The sequence below is a fragment of the Echeneis naucrates genome, chromosome 7 (assembly GCF_900963305.1).
Source record: "Echeneis naucrates chromosome 7, fEcheNa1.1, whole genome shotgun sequence".
NCBI classification, from domain to species: domain Eukaryota; kingdom Metazoa; phylum Chordata; class Actinopteri; order Carangiformes; family Echeneidae; genus Echeneis; species Echeneis naucrates.
In genome coordinates this window covers 11,124,401-11,136,234 of record NC_042517.1, presented here as the reverse complement: position 1 = coordinate 11,136,234, position 11,834 = coordinate 11,124,401, and the positions used below count along the sequence as shown (strand labels likewise).

The 11,834-nt window shown below is 40.2% G+C and overlaps 1 protein-coding gene across 2 annotated transcripts; it reads left to right on the top strand.

Moving 5' to 3' along the window:
• On the top strand, positions 1-6,286 carry pgd (phosphogluconate dehydrogenase). 2 transcript variants are annotated; one of them, XM_029506915.1, is made up of 13 exons: positions 1-102; positions 451-526; positions 807-986; positions 1,075-1,140; positions 1,218-1,336; positions 1,465-1,534; positions 1,741-1,875; positions 1,958-2,147; positions 3,217-3,347; positions 3,971-4,104; positions 4,610-4,709; positions 5,154-5,276; positions 5,644-6,276. In XM_029506915.1, exons 1-13 carry the CDS (start codon positions 95-97, stop codon positions 5,761-5,763), a joined length of 1,452 nt encoding a protein of 483 aa, XP_029362775.1. In that variant the 5' UTR covers positions 1-94; the 3' UTR covers positions 5,764-6,276. The 2 variants fall into 2 exon arrangements, with proteins under 2 accessions (XP_029362775.1, XP_029362776.1); XM_029506916.1 differs by lacking the exons at positions 1-102; positions 1,075-1,140 and having other exon boundaries at positions 449-526; positions 5,644-6,286.
• The last annotated feature ends 5,548 nt before the right edge of the window (positions 6,287-11,834 follow it).

Here is an 11,834-nt window from a genome sequence, read left to right as displayed (position 1 = left end):
GCCGAATAAGAAGGAGGAAGTGAAGCAGATCAGCGTGAGTCCGACTGCCGTTTGGAGACTCTGCACTTCACCGTGACTTTAACCGCTGAACACAATGGCTGAGTAAGGACCTTTAACTTTCTTAAAGCTTTGGGGAAGCGGCGAAGCTGCTGCTAATACTCGGGGTTACACGTCTTTGACATTTCCTGAGAGTAACCTCCTTGTAAATTGAGATGTTAGCTTGTTAGCTAGCGAGCAACCTGAGTGTGAAATAGAAACTAAGTTGGCATGAAATGGGAATCGAATTGAACAGGACAGCTGAGGCAGTGTTTTCAGACAACTATCCACGCCATTTACTGTACATAAGACACTGCAAGGAAAGTCAGCTTTGTAGTTTTCCGTGTTGATATTCAGCCTGAGAGCAGACTCCCATCAGAGCCCCAGTAAACGTGCTGGATGTTGTGTTCACAGAGCAGACATTGCACTGATTGGCCTGGCTGTCATGGGCCAGAACCTCATCATGAACATGAACGATCACGGCTTTGTGGTAAGCTAATAACAAAGTTATTCCAATAATTGAATACACATTGAAAACACACACACACACACACACACAAAGCTAAGCTTGGCTGCAAAATCCAAAAACGTAAAACAGATCAGTGAATAAGAACCAGTTTTTAATTCCCTCCTCCTTTTCATCCCTGATCACCTTCAGCTCGTGTCCTGAAGGTTGACTCTTCCACCGCTGGCTTATTCCAGCAGCACCAGCCAGTCAAGCTTGTTCTGCTGTTTTATTTCTCCCATTACTTACCAAACCTCTCCTACAGGTCTGTGCCTACAACAGAACTGTTTCCAAAGTGCACGACTTCCTAAAGAATGAGGCCAAAGGCTCGAAGGTGATTGGAGCTGAGTCTCTGGAAGACATGGTGTCCAAGCTGAAGAAGCCCAGGAGGATTATACTGCTGGTCAAGGCAGGACAGGCTGTGGATGACTTTATTGACAAGTTGGTCAGTAGTTTGTGCTGGAATCTTACAGTTTTGGCAAATCTTTCTAAGTTGAATCAGTTGTGTGAGAGTTACATTTGTTCCTTTTTAGGTTCCTCTTCTCGAGACTGGAGATATCATCATCGATGGTGGTAACTCTGAATACAGAGACACAACTGTAAGTAGATGCAAAGGAGAGAATCCTTATATCTACTAAGAATATGCTCACCGTTTTTGTGTATTTCTGTTGCACAGCGGCGGTGTAGCAGTCTGAAAGAGAAAGGCTTGCTGTTTGTCGGCAGTGGAGTCAGTGGTGGAGAGGAAGGAGCACGCTATGGACCCTCTCTCATGCCAGGCGGTCATAAAGAAGCATGGTGAGACATTGCATAAGCAAAGTTTTTACTGTTGATTAAGTCAGAAATGTGAAATAGTTTTGACTTTTCAGAAGGTTTAAGGTTTTTTGTGTAAGTTATAAAAACTTAATTGTTGCATCTATTTTAAGGCCACACATAAAAGACATCTTCCAGAGCGTCGCTGCCAAGGTTGGAACAGGAGAACCATGTTGTGACTGGGTGAATGAACAATTCTTTTAATTTACAGTATGGGCCAAAAGTTTGGACACACCTTCTCATTCAAATGAATAGGAAAGTGTGTCCAAACTTTTGGCCTGTACTGTACTCTTAGTGTACATAATTAGTAACTTGATTATCAGGGATGTGGTAGGTATTGTGTCAAGTCAGACTCTCCTACTTATTTACGGACTGGCTTTGTTCTGCAGGTTGGAGATGAAGGTGCAGGTCATTTTGTGAAGATGGTCCATAATGGCATTGAGTATGGTGACATGCAGCTGATCTGTGAGGCTTATCACCTGATGAAGGATGTTCTGGGTATGGACCATGATGACATGGCGCAGGTGAGCTTGTTATACCTGTAAGATGAGCAAAGCAGACAAAACGGCTGAATTTCTATTATAACATTGTGGCTCATCCACTCAGGCTTTCGACAGCTGGAACGAGACAGAGTTGGACTCCTTTCTGATCGAGATAACAGCCAACATCCTTAAATACAAGGATTCTGATGGTACACATCTGCTGCCCAAGATACGGGATAGTGCTGGACAGAAAGGCACAGGGAAGTGGACTGCCATCTCAGCTCTGGAGTATGGCACGCCTGTCACTCTGATCGGTAAGAGGAAAAACAGAGAAGGAAGTATCTTGCTTCCTTGTGCTGCTTCCAGTACAATGGGTTTGTCATGATGACATAGCAAAAGCTAACTGTTGGGTTAAGGTTTCAACATGGCATCACCATATTGAAGGACAGCAGGGAAAATGATCAGAGACGCTGGACTAACATTTAGTTTGGTCAGCTAACACACAGCATGGCTACTAATTATGGGCAATGTATGGCTGCTCCTAAGAAGATTGACGGCTTTTTAGTGGCTTCTTCATCTCAAGTGACATAAGGGGGATTTGGCTTTGGTCTTTGCTCTGACTGTATGACAGTCTGTTTCATGAACAGAATGGAGGTTTATGTATCCCTAATAATCAATAGATCAGCTTTGCCGAGCTCCTCTAAACAGACACCTGTTAGTGAAAACCTTATGTAAATTAATCATTATTTATTATTTATGTTTTTGTAAAAGTCCAGAAATGCAGCCTGTCATTAAATCCCTGTAACTGTTGTTCAGTTTAGAGGTTTTCAATGGATTTATCTATTCATCTCTGTCAGTGCTGGAGATTCTCTGGTGACATAAAGTACAAAAGCCTAATTGTGTGAGAGCTGATCCCATCAGTGTGAAGGAGAACAACAGGCCGGTACAGTTTGCATGGAGGAGAAATGCACCCATGCAAACTGTACTTGCGTGTCATTTTGAATGTTATGCCTGCTGGAAACAGGGATGACATTCCTTAGCGGGATAGTTACTGAACACACATTCTCTCAGTCCCTCTCTCTGCCTGACGGTTGCATCACCTAGCTGGGCAGTTTCAGCAAGTCATGCTTACCCAACAGCTTTTTTTTCCTCTTTCCTTACCTCCTATCTTTGATTGCTTAAGTAACTCACAATGTTTAATGTAGCATGTGAGGTTCTATTGGCAAATGGTAAACTTTGCTTTTGCATCGGTAAAAGAAAATCCAAATTAGCATGCAACTCCTGTTGTTGTTGTTTTTTGTTTTTTTTCTTTGGATTGCTCTCTGTTGTTAGATGCAGACAGTTAATGTTCCCTCTCTGGCCCTCCTCCCCTCTGTGTCACAGGGGAAGCTGTCTTTGCCAGATGCTTGTCCTCTCTGAAGGATGAGAGAGTGGCGGCCAGCCGTAGCCTTTCAGGGCCACAGGCGGTCAAATTCAGTGGTGACAAGGTGGCTTTCCTGGAGGACATCAGAAAGGTACATGAAGGATAGAATACATATGGGACAGTAAAAGGCACAGACCCTGATGATTAAGGGCCCAATAGGTAAAAACATTACACTGGCGTTAGTACAGTAAAAGCCAGAATGAAGAATTCTGCTGAAATACCAGAGCAGCTTTGGAAAACTCACTTTGAAATAACTTCAAATTTTTGAGCATTTATGTGTCAGCAGAATTATTCAAAAAGAACTGAACAGTTTTGCACCAAACTTGGGAGGGATGAACACCGGCCAAGGATTAAATGTTTTTACCGATTTTAGAAATCAGCTACTTCAACTGTGTGCTGAATGGTATCTTTAACTAGTGTCCTGCTAATTTCAAGAAATATTTTTCCATCCATGTAGAATTGTTCTCATCTGTCTCGTGTTATTTGCAACACTGATGCACTTCTGTGGTCCAGCACACCCACTCTCTGACCAGCGGTGACTATACTGCTGCTTGTCGTGTGATGTGCAGTAATTACACAACATAGGCAGAGATCGTTAAATGGACAAAACACACGTTTTGCAAATAGGACTTTTGGACAATCATAGAGAGGCATTACATCAGAATAAACCGATTATTTTATTCAATTAACAAAAACAAAATTCTCTCTCTCCAGGCACTCTATGCTTCCAAGATAATTTCCTACACACAGGGCTTCATGCTGCTGCGGCAGGCCGCCAAAGAATTTGGCTGGTCCCTCAACTACGGTGGGATTGCTCTAATGTGGAGAGGAGGCTGCATCATCCGAAGGTACATTTTACCTCATCGTTTTAAGATCGCAGGTTTGCTTCACTGTTGCCTTGTGCAACTTAATGTCAACAGAGACATTTCACATTGTGGCGAAAAACTGTGGTTCGGTAGTGCAAGAGAGAACTTATCAAGAAAGCAAGACGACTTAAATGGAGAAGTTTTTCATCGGCGTAAAAGTTTTTATTGGTGGACAAACATGGGTGAGGACAAATGATGTGTCTTTGTATTGCATTCTAAGTGTTGCCTTCAAGGAAATTAATTCTGCCATCACCCTGTGATGTTATACTGGAGTGGGAGATGTAGATGAAAGATAATGACCCTTTATCATTGTCATTGCATAAATCTCATACAACACACAGGACTTGTGTCACCCAGTCTGTGGCAAATGAGTCTTCAAATCAAAGTTTGAAAACCGATAAGGTTAAAGTTAATATTGAGAATTAATGAAACAGTTGTTGCTTTGTTTCCACTGTTTGCTCACACTTTGGTCTCTCCTTCCTCCCAGTGTCTTCTTGGGAAAGATCAAAGAAGCATTTGACAGGGATCCTGAGCTGCAGAATTTGCTGCTTGACAACTTCTTCAATAATGCTGTGCAGGACTGTCAGGTATGAGGAAAGAGGAAGTCACCAAAAACAAGCCTGCAATAACCATATTGACACACAAAAGAAGTTATTTCCTCTTTAGAAAAGAAACAAATGAAGCAAGAGTGTGACTGGATTGTCAGACTGAAGTCTAGAGATTTCATTTTACGTGCTCTTGTTGAGGAAAGGATGGATTCATACTTAAATTGTTTAGTCGATCAACTTTTTGAGATTCAAGAGTTTGCGGTTTAAGTTTTTGCCATTCTGCCTGTGTGTGATGATGTTGGTAACACTAAATGATTGTCCTGCAGTGATGCAGTAAAATACACATTGCATGCAATGTTGCGCACATCTGAGACCTGCAGGCTCCACTTGGCTCTCAGTTACTGGGAACTGGTTAAGTTCACACCGTCACCAAATGAACTTCTTTCTTTAAAAACTTGATGAAGCTTTTTAATCTGTGTTTAGGAGTCATGGCGCAGAACAGTGTGCACCGGAGTCCAACATGGTATCCCCATGCCGTGCTTCACCACAGCTCTGTCCTTTTACGACGGTTACAGACATGACAAGTTGCCAGCAAACCTACTTCAAGTAAGACAACTGTGCAAGCTACAGTCACTGAACATATGGTCCTGTGTGAACGTGTATCAGATTAAAAAGAACACGTGCAGCTGGTGTGTGTTGGGCTTAAAGACCCTGACAGCGTACCATGTAATTAGTTTACATCCCCTTTAGTCTTTATCAGCATATAAACACAGAGCTAATACTAATAACATTTAACCACAAATTCTAAATACTCCTTTTTAAATATTAAGATAATGCAGGATATGAGCATTTGCTACTTCATTGTTTTTGGATTAAATATTTTTTCATTTGAATTGATTAAAATGCCAGTCTTCAGTTGTACTGCATGTTGTTTGTGGTAGACATGTTTGTTTACATTTGTTTTTTTCATTAGGCCCAAAGGGATTATTTTGGAGCTCACACCTATGAACTGCTGTCAAACCCCGGTCATTTCATCCACACCAACTGGACAGGTCACGGTGGAAATGTCTCCTCTTCATCATACAATGCCTAAGGACATTCCACAACACAAATAAGAAAAAGGATGAGGAGAAATTAACTGAGGAAAAGGAAAAACAACACATTCCACAATAATAACTACATTTACATATTTAAGAACCACAGACCCCAAAACTCCCACCTTCAGTTTTATTTATGAAAAAGGAGTTGTAGATTGTGTGTTGTAAACATTCAGGCTAACATTCACCAGTCATTGGTCCAGGGTTCATGGTGTTAACACTGGATTAAGGTGGACAGTTGCACTGTTCTCCATTAGGCTAAATAAAGATTCCAATCCCTTTATAATTAGCTTGTGTGGTTCTTACTCTCTGGCATTTGTAAACAGGATTGAGGTGTGACATAAGCAATAGATGACACACTAGCAGCCACTGGCCTACTAAATATTTAGCAATACAGTTCATTCATAGATATCAAAATGGATCTGTTTATTCTGAAATGTTTTTAATATCTATGAATTACTGTGTATTATACATATAAACACAAGTACATACATACATTTTACATTGTGATGGGTGCTACTGAAACACACTGCATTAATTTTATAGGTATACACATTATGCAGAGGTTAAACAAAAGATATACCTCCTTGGCTGATGTAATATACATCAATAGCAACCTCCGAAATGATTGTACAGGAGAATCCACTCTACTTTGACAGGTTTCATTAAAGATAATAAGTTTCCTGACAGTAGAGTTTACTGAAACACTTAATAGCCTGCATTAGTTTCAGCTTGTCTGATATAAACTGACAACTCAATGCAACTGCAAATAATGATGAACTGCAAATGTTGGTAATGGAGAGGAATGTACATTGATTGTGCACTTGGTACAATGTCCAGCAGGTGGCCCTGAAATCCTGTTACCTTCATACACAGTAACATTATTGTATATTCATGTTCAATAAATAATTGAAATAGAACTAACAACATCTGTAAAACATACAGGCCCAAGATTGTCACAGGAGCTCAATTGAAGACGGCATATTAGAAGAGTTAAATTTAGGAGCTAAGGTAGTATTTATTACTGGGCTTGATTCAAATTGTAGGTGACCTCTCTCTGGTCTAGTAGATGGAAATGATGGACTACACATTGGCTGTTTCCAACCTAAGGGAGAGACCACTTTGAAAGGATGCAAGTTAAAACTGAAGGGCTGCTGGGACAAGGAAGCCAAAATCAGATCAAAAGACCTCAAAGGTTTTAGGAAAGAAAAAGTCTGTCTGGTTAAACTAGCTGCAGCTTACTGATTTAAAAAGAGCCTGGCTCACCTGCACAAAAAAATGACTAAAAATGCCCTCAGCTAAAAAGGTTGGTTGATGCGCCTGTAGATTATATTTGACTAAGCAACAAACAAAACAAAACCATAATTTAGTGAGAAAGTAAATAAAGTAGTAAATTGTGATACGTCTCAGAAAAAGTCCTCACATTGATGGTGAACGTCTTCTAATGGCTATATTGTTATACTTGTACTCACACGTCCCAGAGCGACACCTCATAAACACCATTACACTCACTAAGTATATAGTATGCATCTTGGGGGCACTCTGAAAGACCAGTTAAGTGTAATTAACAAGCCAATTTGTAAGCAACAAGACTTTATCAACAAGTCACATCAACAATAACAACCAATGAATGGATAGCTGAGGATTATCACTGGCAGTATTAACAATGAACATTTCTGAATGACACAAATTTCAACAAATTTCTGTTTTGTGATGACACCAGGTGATTGTGTACATCTGCAAACAACACAAACATAAACAAAACTATGAATAATGCATCATCGTACAAGTTCTGTATCTACATTTGCAGTAACGTCTGCTGAGCAGGGCAGTGCCAGGAAGGATATGGCACTTCAAGGCAATAGGACAATGTCTGCAGACAGTTCTACTCTGAAAATGAATCCAACATAGAGAAGAGAAACCCAAAGTGGTATAGATCCTACTGATGCTAGAATTGATCCTCAACTTGAAACAAGATATAGTATCTGTAGCATCAACAGTTTGACTTAGTGTTGTTACTGATAAATAATAAACTACTGATCTAGATATCAAACAGGGGGAAATCAATGTCCACCTCTAAAACAAGGCCGCTGCAAGACGGACTGTCACTCTCTGCAGTAAATAAAGGCAGTTGAAACGGGTTAATGATCCTACATGAAGACAGCTCTTTGTGAGACCAAACAGGAAGGATATTGGCCAAAAACAGTTTAAATTACAGCAGGCTTTGTCTTAACGTGAATATTGTGTTGGACCATGAAAATCATTTGTTTCTAGCAAATAACCTTTCAAGACATATGACGCTCTTTTTTGGCGGCAGTCTTCTTCCATTATTGAGGCATAAACAAAGAAAATGTTAAAACCATTTACAGGTCCAGGTGTAGACTTTTTACTGCATTATTCTGTGCCCAGTGGCAAAACGCCACGTGATGGTTAAACAGTCATCGGCTCAGATGATGACATGCTCTTAACAAATATGACCAGAAGTGGCCAGCATTCACTGTAACACTCCTGCGATAAAGGACAGAGGACAGTTTTTTTTTTCATCCACTGGGATCTGATGGAGTGTAGACACATGAACGGTGAACAGGTCAGGACAAGTCCAGCTGTGTTCAGCCTCTACAGGCATGTAGCCCTCATCCAGTGAGCTGGGATTGGCTCCAGCAACCCCCGTGACCCGGAAACGGATTGGCGGTAGAAGATAAATGAATGGAAGTCCTTCCTGGCTGTAACAGACAGACCTGTAGACCATGCAGGTGCATTAGCCCCTCCAGCCCGCAGGGATTAGACCTGTGTGGCTGCCGTCTCCGGCACTAACAACATGTCTGCTGTTTTCCGCCACAGCACAGAGCGGGAAAGTCTCGGGTCACGTGAGCCAAACGCTCTGCCCAGGTGTTCCGTGATGAACTCAGTGGTCACGTGCTCACTGAACCTGCGTGACGCGGCAGGATTCGACCCTGACGCCCGGAAGCAGGTGCGTGCTGACGTAATGTCGGCGCCATTCTGGCGCTCTGTGGAGCCCGAGGTATGTTGGTGAAAATATTTGTACCTTTTTGTGTTTTTGCCCGCTCAAAGTTAGAAAACCATGTTTTTGTTTGTTTGTTTTTGTCGCATTTCATCAGCTTTATTTTCAACAACATTCCTACACGTTAAACTAATCGATAAGCAATTTTTGTGACGAGGCATGTTCTCATTTTGATCGCTCTGCATTTTTTATTTTTACTTTTTTCTTATTTTTGACTGCTCAACAAGAGAACGGCAATATATCTGTTACAATTTGGATTAACATATACATCATCTTTTAAACTCTTACTTCCTGCTTTCTCACTCTTTCAGGTCCAATGAGAATATGCAGAAAGAAAAGAAATAATCTTTATTGCTGTAACAGTTTTTTTTTTTTTTTTTTTTTTTTGCTTCATTTGATCTTCAGTGGCAAACCTCCAATTTCTCCAATTTTGTGGAGATTGTTTTTAGAGGTTGTGTCACTGAAGGTCAAATGAAGCAGAAGTAATAATACAATTACAATAAAGTATAATTTTTTCTGCATGTTCTCATGGTAATTGCAGGAATGAGATTGTAGGAATTGAGGTTATAGAGCGAGGTTACAATGACAATAATTTTTTTTCGCCCTATTTTACTCGTATTAGCTTGATCAGATTCATGAATCTCATAATGAAAATGTTGAATGTTGGGAGTTTTAAGCCTATCTTTGGGTCATGGTTGATTTTTACTAAATTAGAGGCAGTCCTCTGAAAATATAAATTATTTGCAATAAATTAAAAATATATATAAATAACTGTCCTAATTAGGGTTTAGAATTCAGCCTTCCCTACAGGATAGATTAAACAAATAGACTGATCTTAGTTTCCGTTGTTAAGACCCCTGAGCCTTGGTCTTGGTCTTGGTCTTGTGTTGCTTTGTGTATGTAGCTGCCACATTGTATATCAGTTACCCTCGGGTTTTATTAGGGCTGAACGATTTTAGGAAAACATTTAATTGCGATTTTTCTGGCAGATATTGCGATTTCGATTTCATTCACGATTTTCTTCAAATCAAGCTTCAGTGCACAGCAACATTTGCAACATACCATGAAAATAATAAATGCCATAACTAATGCAAGAATGAACACAAATCAAGAATTGATTTCAAATTTAGTCCTATTTATCAACAAGAAACATGCTATAAGATATATCGAGTGCTTGAACAACAGCAGTTAGACGTAAAAGAACCATGTCTTAACTTAAAAGCAATACAAAACAGTATTTTAACTTAAAGTAGAGCAAAGTCTCTTTTGGCTCAAGGGAGGTAGATTATCAGCATCAGCAGCAGTTCCAGTAATTCAACCCTGTATTAAGAAGTCTGTTCTTTTTTTTTTTTTTTTTTTACAGTACTAACTGAAAAGTAATGTTAAAATAAAAAAAAGAAACTCTTACTAAAATAAAATAGCCCAACCTTTTCCCATTTACAAAATGCACTGTGAAACTCAGGTGTGGCTCGACCACAGAAATGCTCCATATTTCCAAGCACTTTCACCACTTCTCCTCATTCAGCGTACAGCTGTGGGATGGCCACCTCGTTGAAATCTCGACATACCGCCGATCCGGCCTGTCCTTCGCCTTACAGCTGTCGTTATCTCCGGCTGGTTTTATCAGAGGGAGCTGATCTCTGTAGACGCTTCTCTTGACTTTATTGCATGTGGTGGACTTTTAAGTGTCTGTATAAATCGGTTGTGTTTCCACTGGATGTGGCCGACATGTCTTGCACAGCGCTTGTCTGGTGTTCGTCGCTCGCCTCAAGTCCGAAATATCCCCAAATCACCGAAGCACTGTTTGTTTTTGGGTTTAAAACCGCCGACTCTGCCGTTTTAACGATGGATCACAGCTTACGCTGATTGGTCACTGGAGACACGTGACCAGTCCTTGCGCTTCTGATTGGTGAGCTTGTCAGACAGGAAGGGAGACGGCATACGCGTGTGACGAATCAAATCCTGGGGCAAAAAAAAAAAAAAAAAAAAATCGCCACTTTGACGATCTCAAAATCGCGGTTTTCGGTCTAAAACGATAGATTGTACAGCCCCAGGTTGTATCCACCAACATTTGTCAACACGCAGACTAATACCCATACAGATGCAGATAACTGCACTTACACCATGATCGTCTTAACCCTTTTAGCCCTCAGCATATTTTTAGGTTTCTGCTCAAAAATTGCATACTCCCAATAAAAAGCTTATATCCCTGGAGCCACAAGGTCTGTTTGAATAATTTTAGTGTCATAGTGAAGGGAACACCTGTGAGATTTGTCCAGATGTGTAAATATCACTATACATCTTAAGTAAAGGAGGAGTAATGGTGAAAGAAATGTATCAACTCTGGTTCTGTCATGGATGGTGTCTCCGTTTAGGTCTTGTAAGATTTGAGTTTAACAAAGTAGGAAAGAAACAAATAAGTGAAGGTTAAGTTGAGAACCAGAGAGAATATCGGTTTGAACAAACCATCAGCCAATTCCATAAAACCTCAGGACAGCTTCAACTATTTTAATTTTTGCCAACTGCTTCGTCTGACAGCAAGCGATAGTTTGATGGAAAAATCATTTTTAATGATGATTTCATTTTTAATCTAATGTGCTAATGTGTGCTAATGTGCTAATGTGTGCTAATGTCTGTATGCAGAAACCCTTTCTGCATGCACTGCAGGAAGGGATACATTAATTTGGGTGGTTTCAGGAGATGTAAACTATCAAGTCTTGCAATTTCTTAACTGTTTAAAAACAATTCTCCGCAAGAAAAGAAATTCCAAAATCTCTCCTAATCTTTTACAAACAAAATTCTATGATTAAACTTCAGTACAAAAGAGGTGATTTGGGTATTGTCCAACAAAATGGCACAGCAGCACCACCAACAGGAAGAACATTAAAACGATACCAACAAACCAGCCAGCATCCAGACTAACAAGTGCACACCTTTTTTTTTAAGCTCATTTTATGCCAAAAACCAAAGTTCTAAAAATAGGAGCTACAGGCTGAACTCAACATAAAAAATAACTTAGGGTAATCTAAATTGAGAGACAACAGA

Excerpts from the sequence above, each read along its gene's own strand:
- pgd (XM_029506915.1), top strand. Across the intron at positions 4,710-5,153 it reads ATGCTGTGCAGGACTGTCAG|GAGTCATGGCGCAGAACAGT; the intron begins GTATGAGGAAAG and ends ATCTGTGTTTAG. Across the intron at positions 5,277-5,643 it reads TGCCAGCAAACCTACTTCAA|GCCCAAAGGGATTATTTTGG; the intron begins GTAAGACAACTG and ends TTTTTTCATTAG.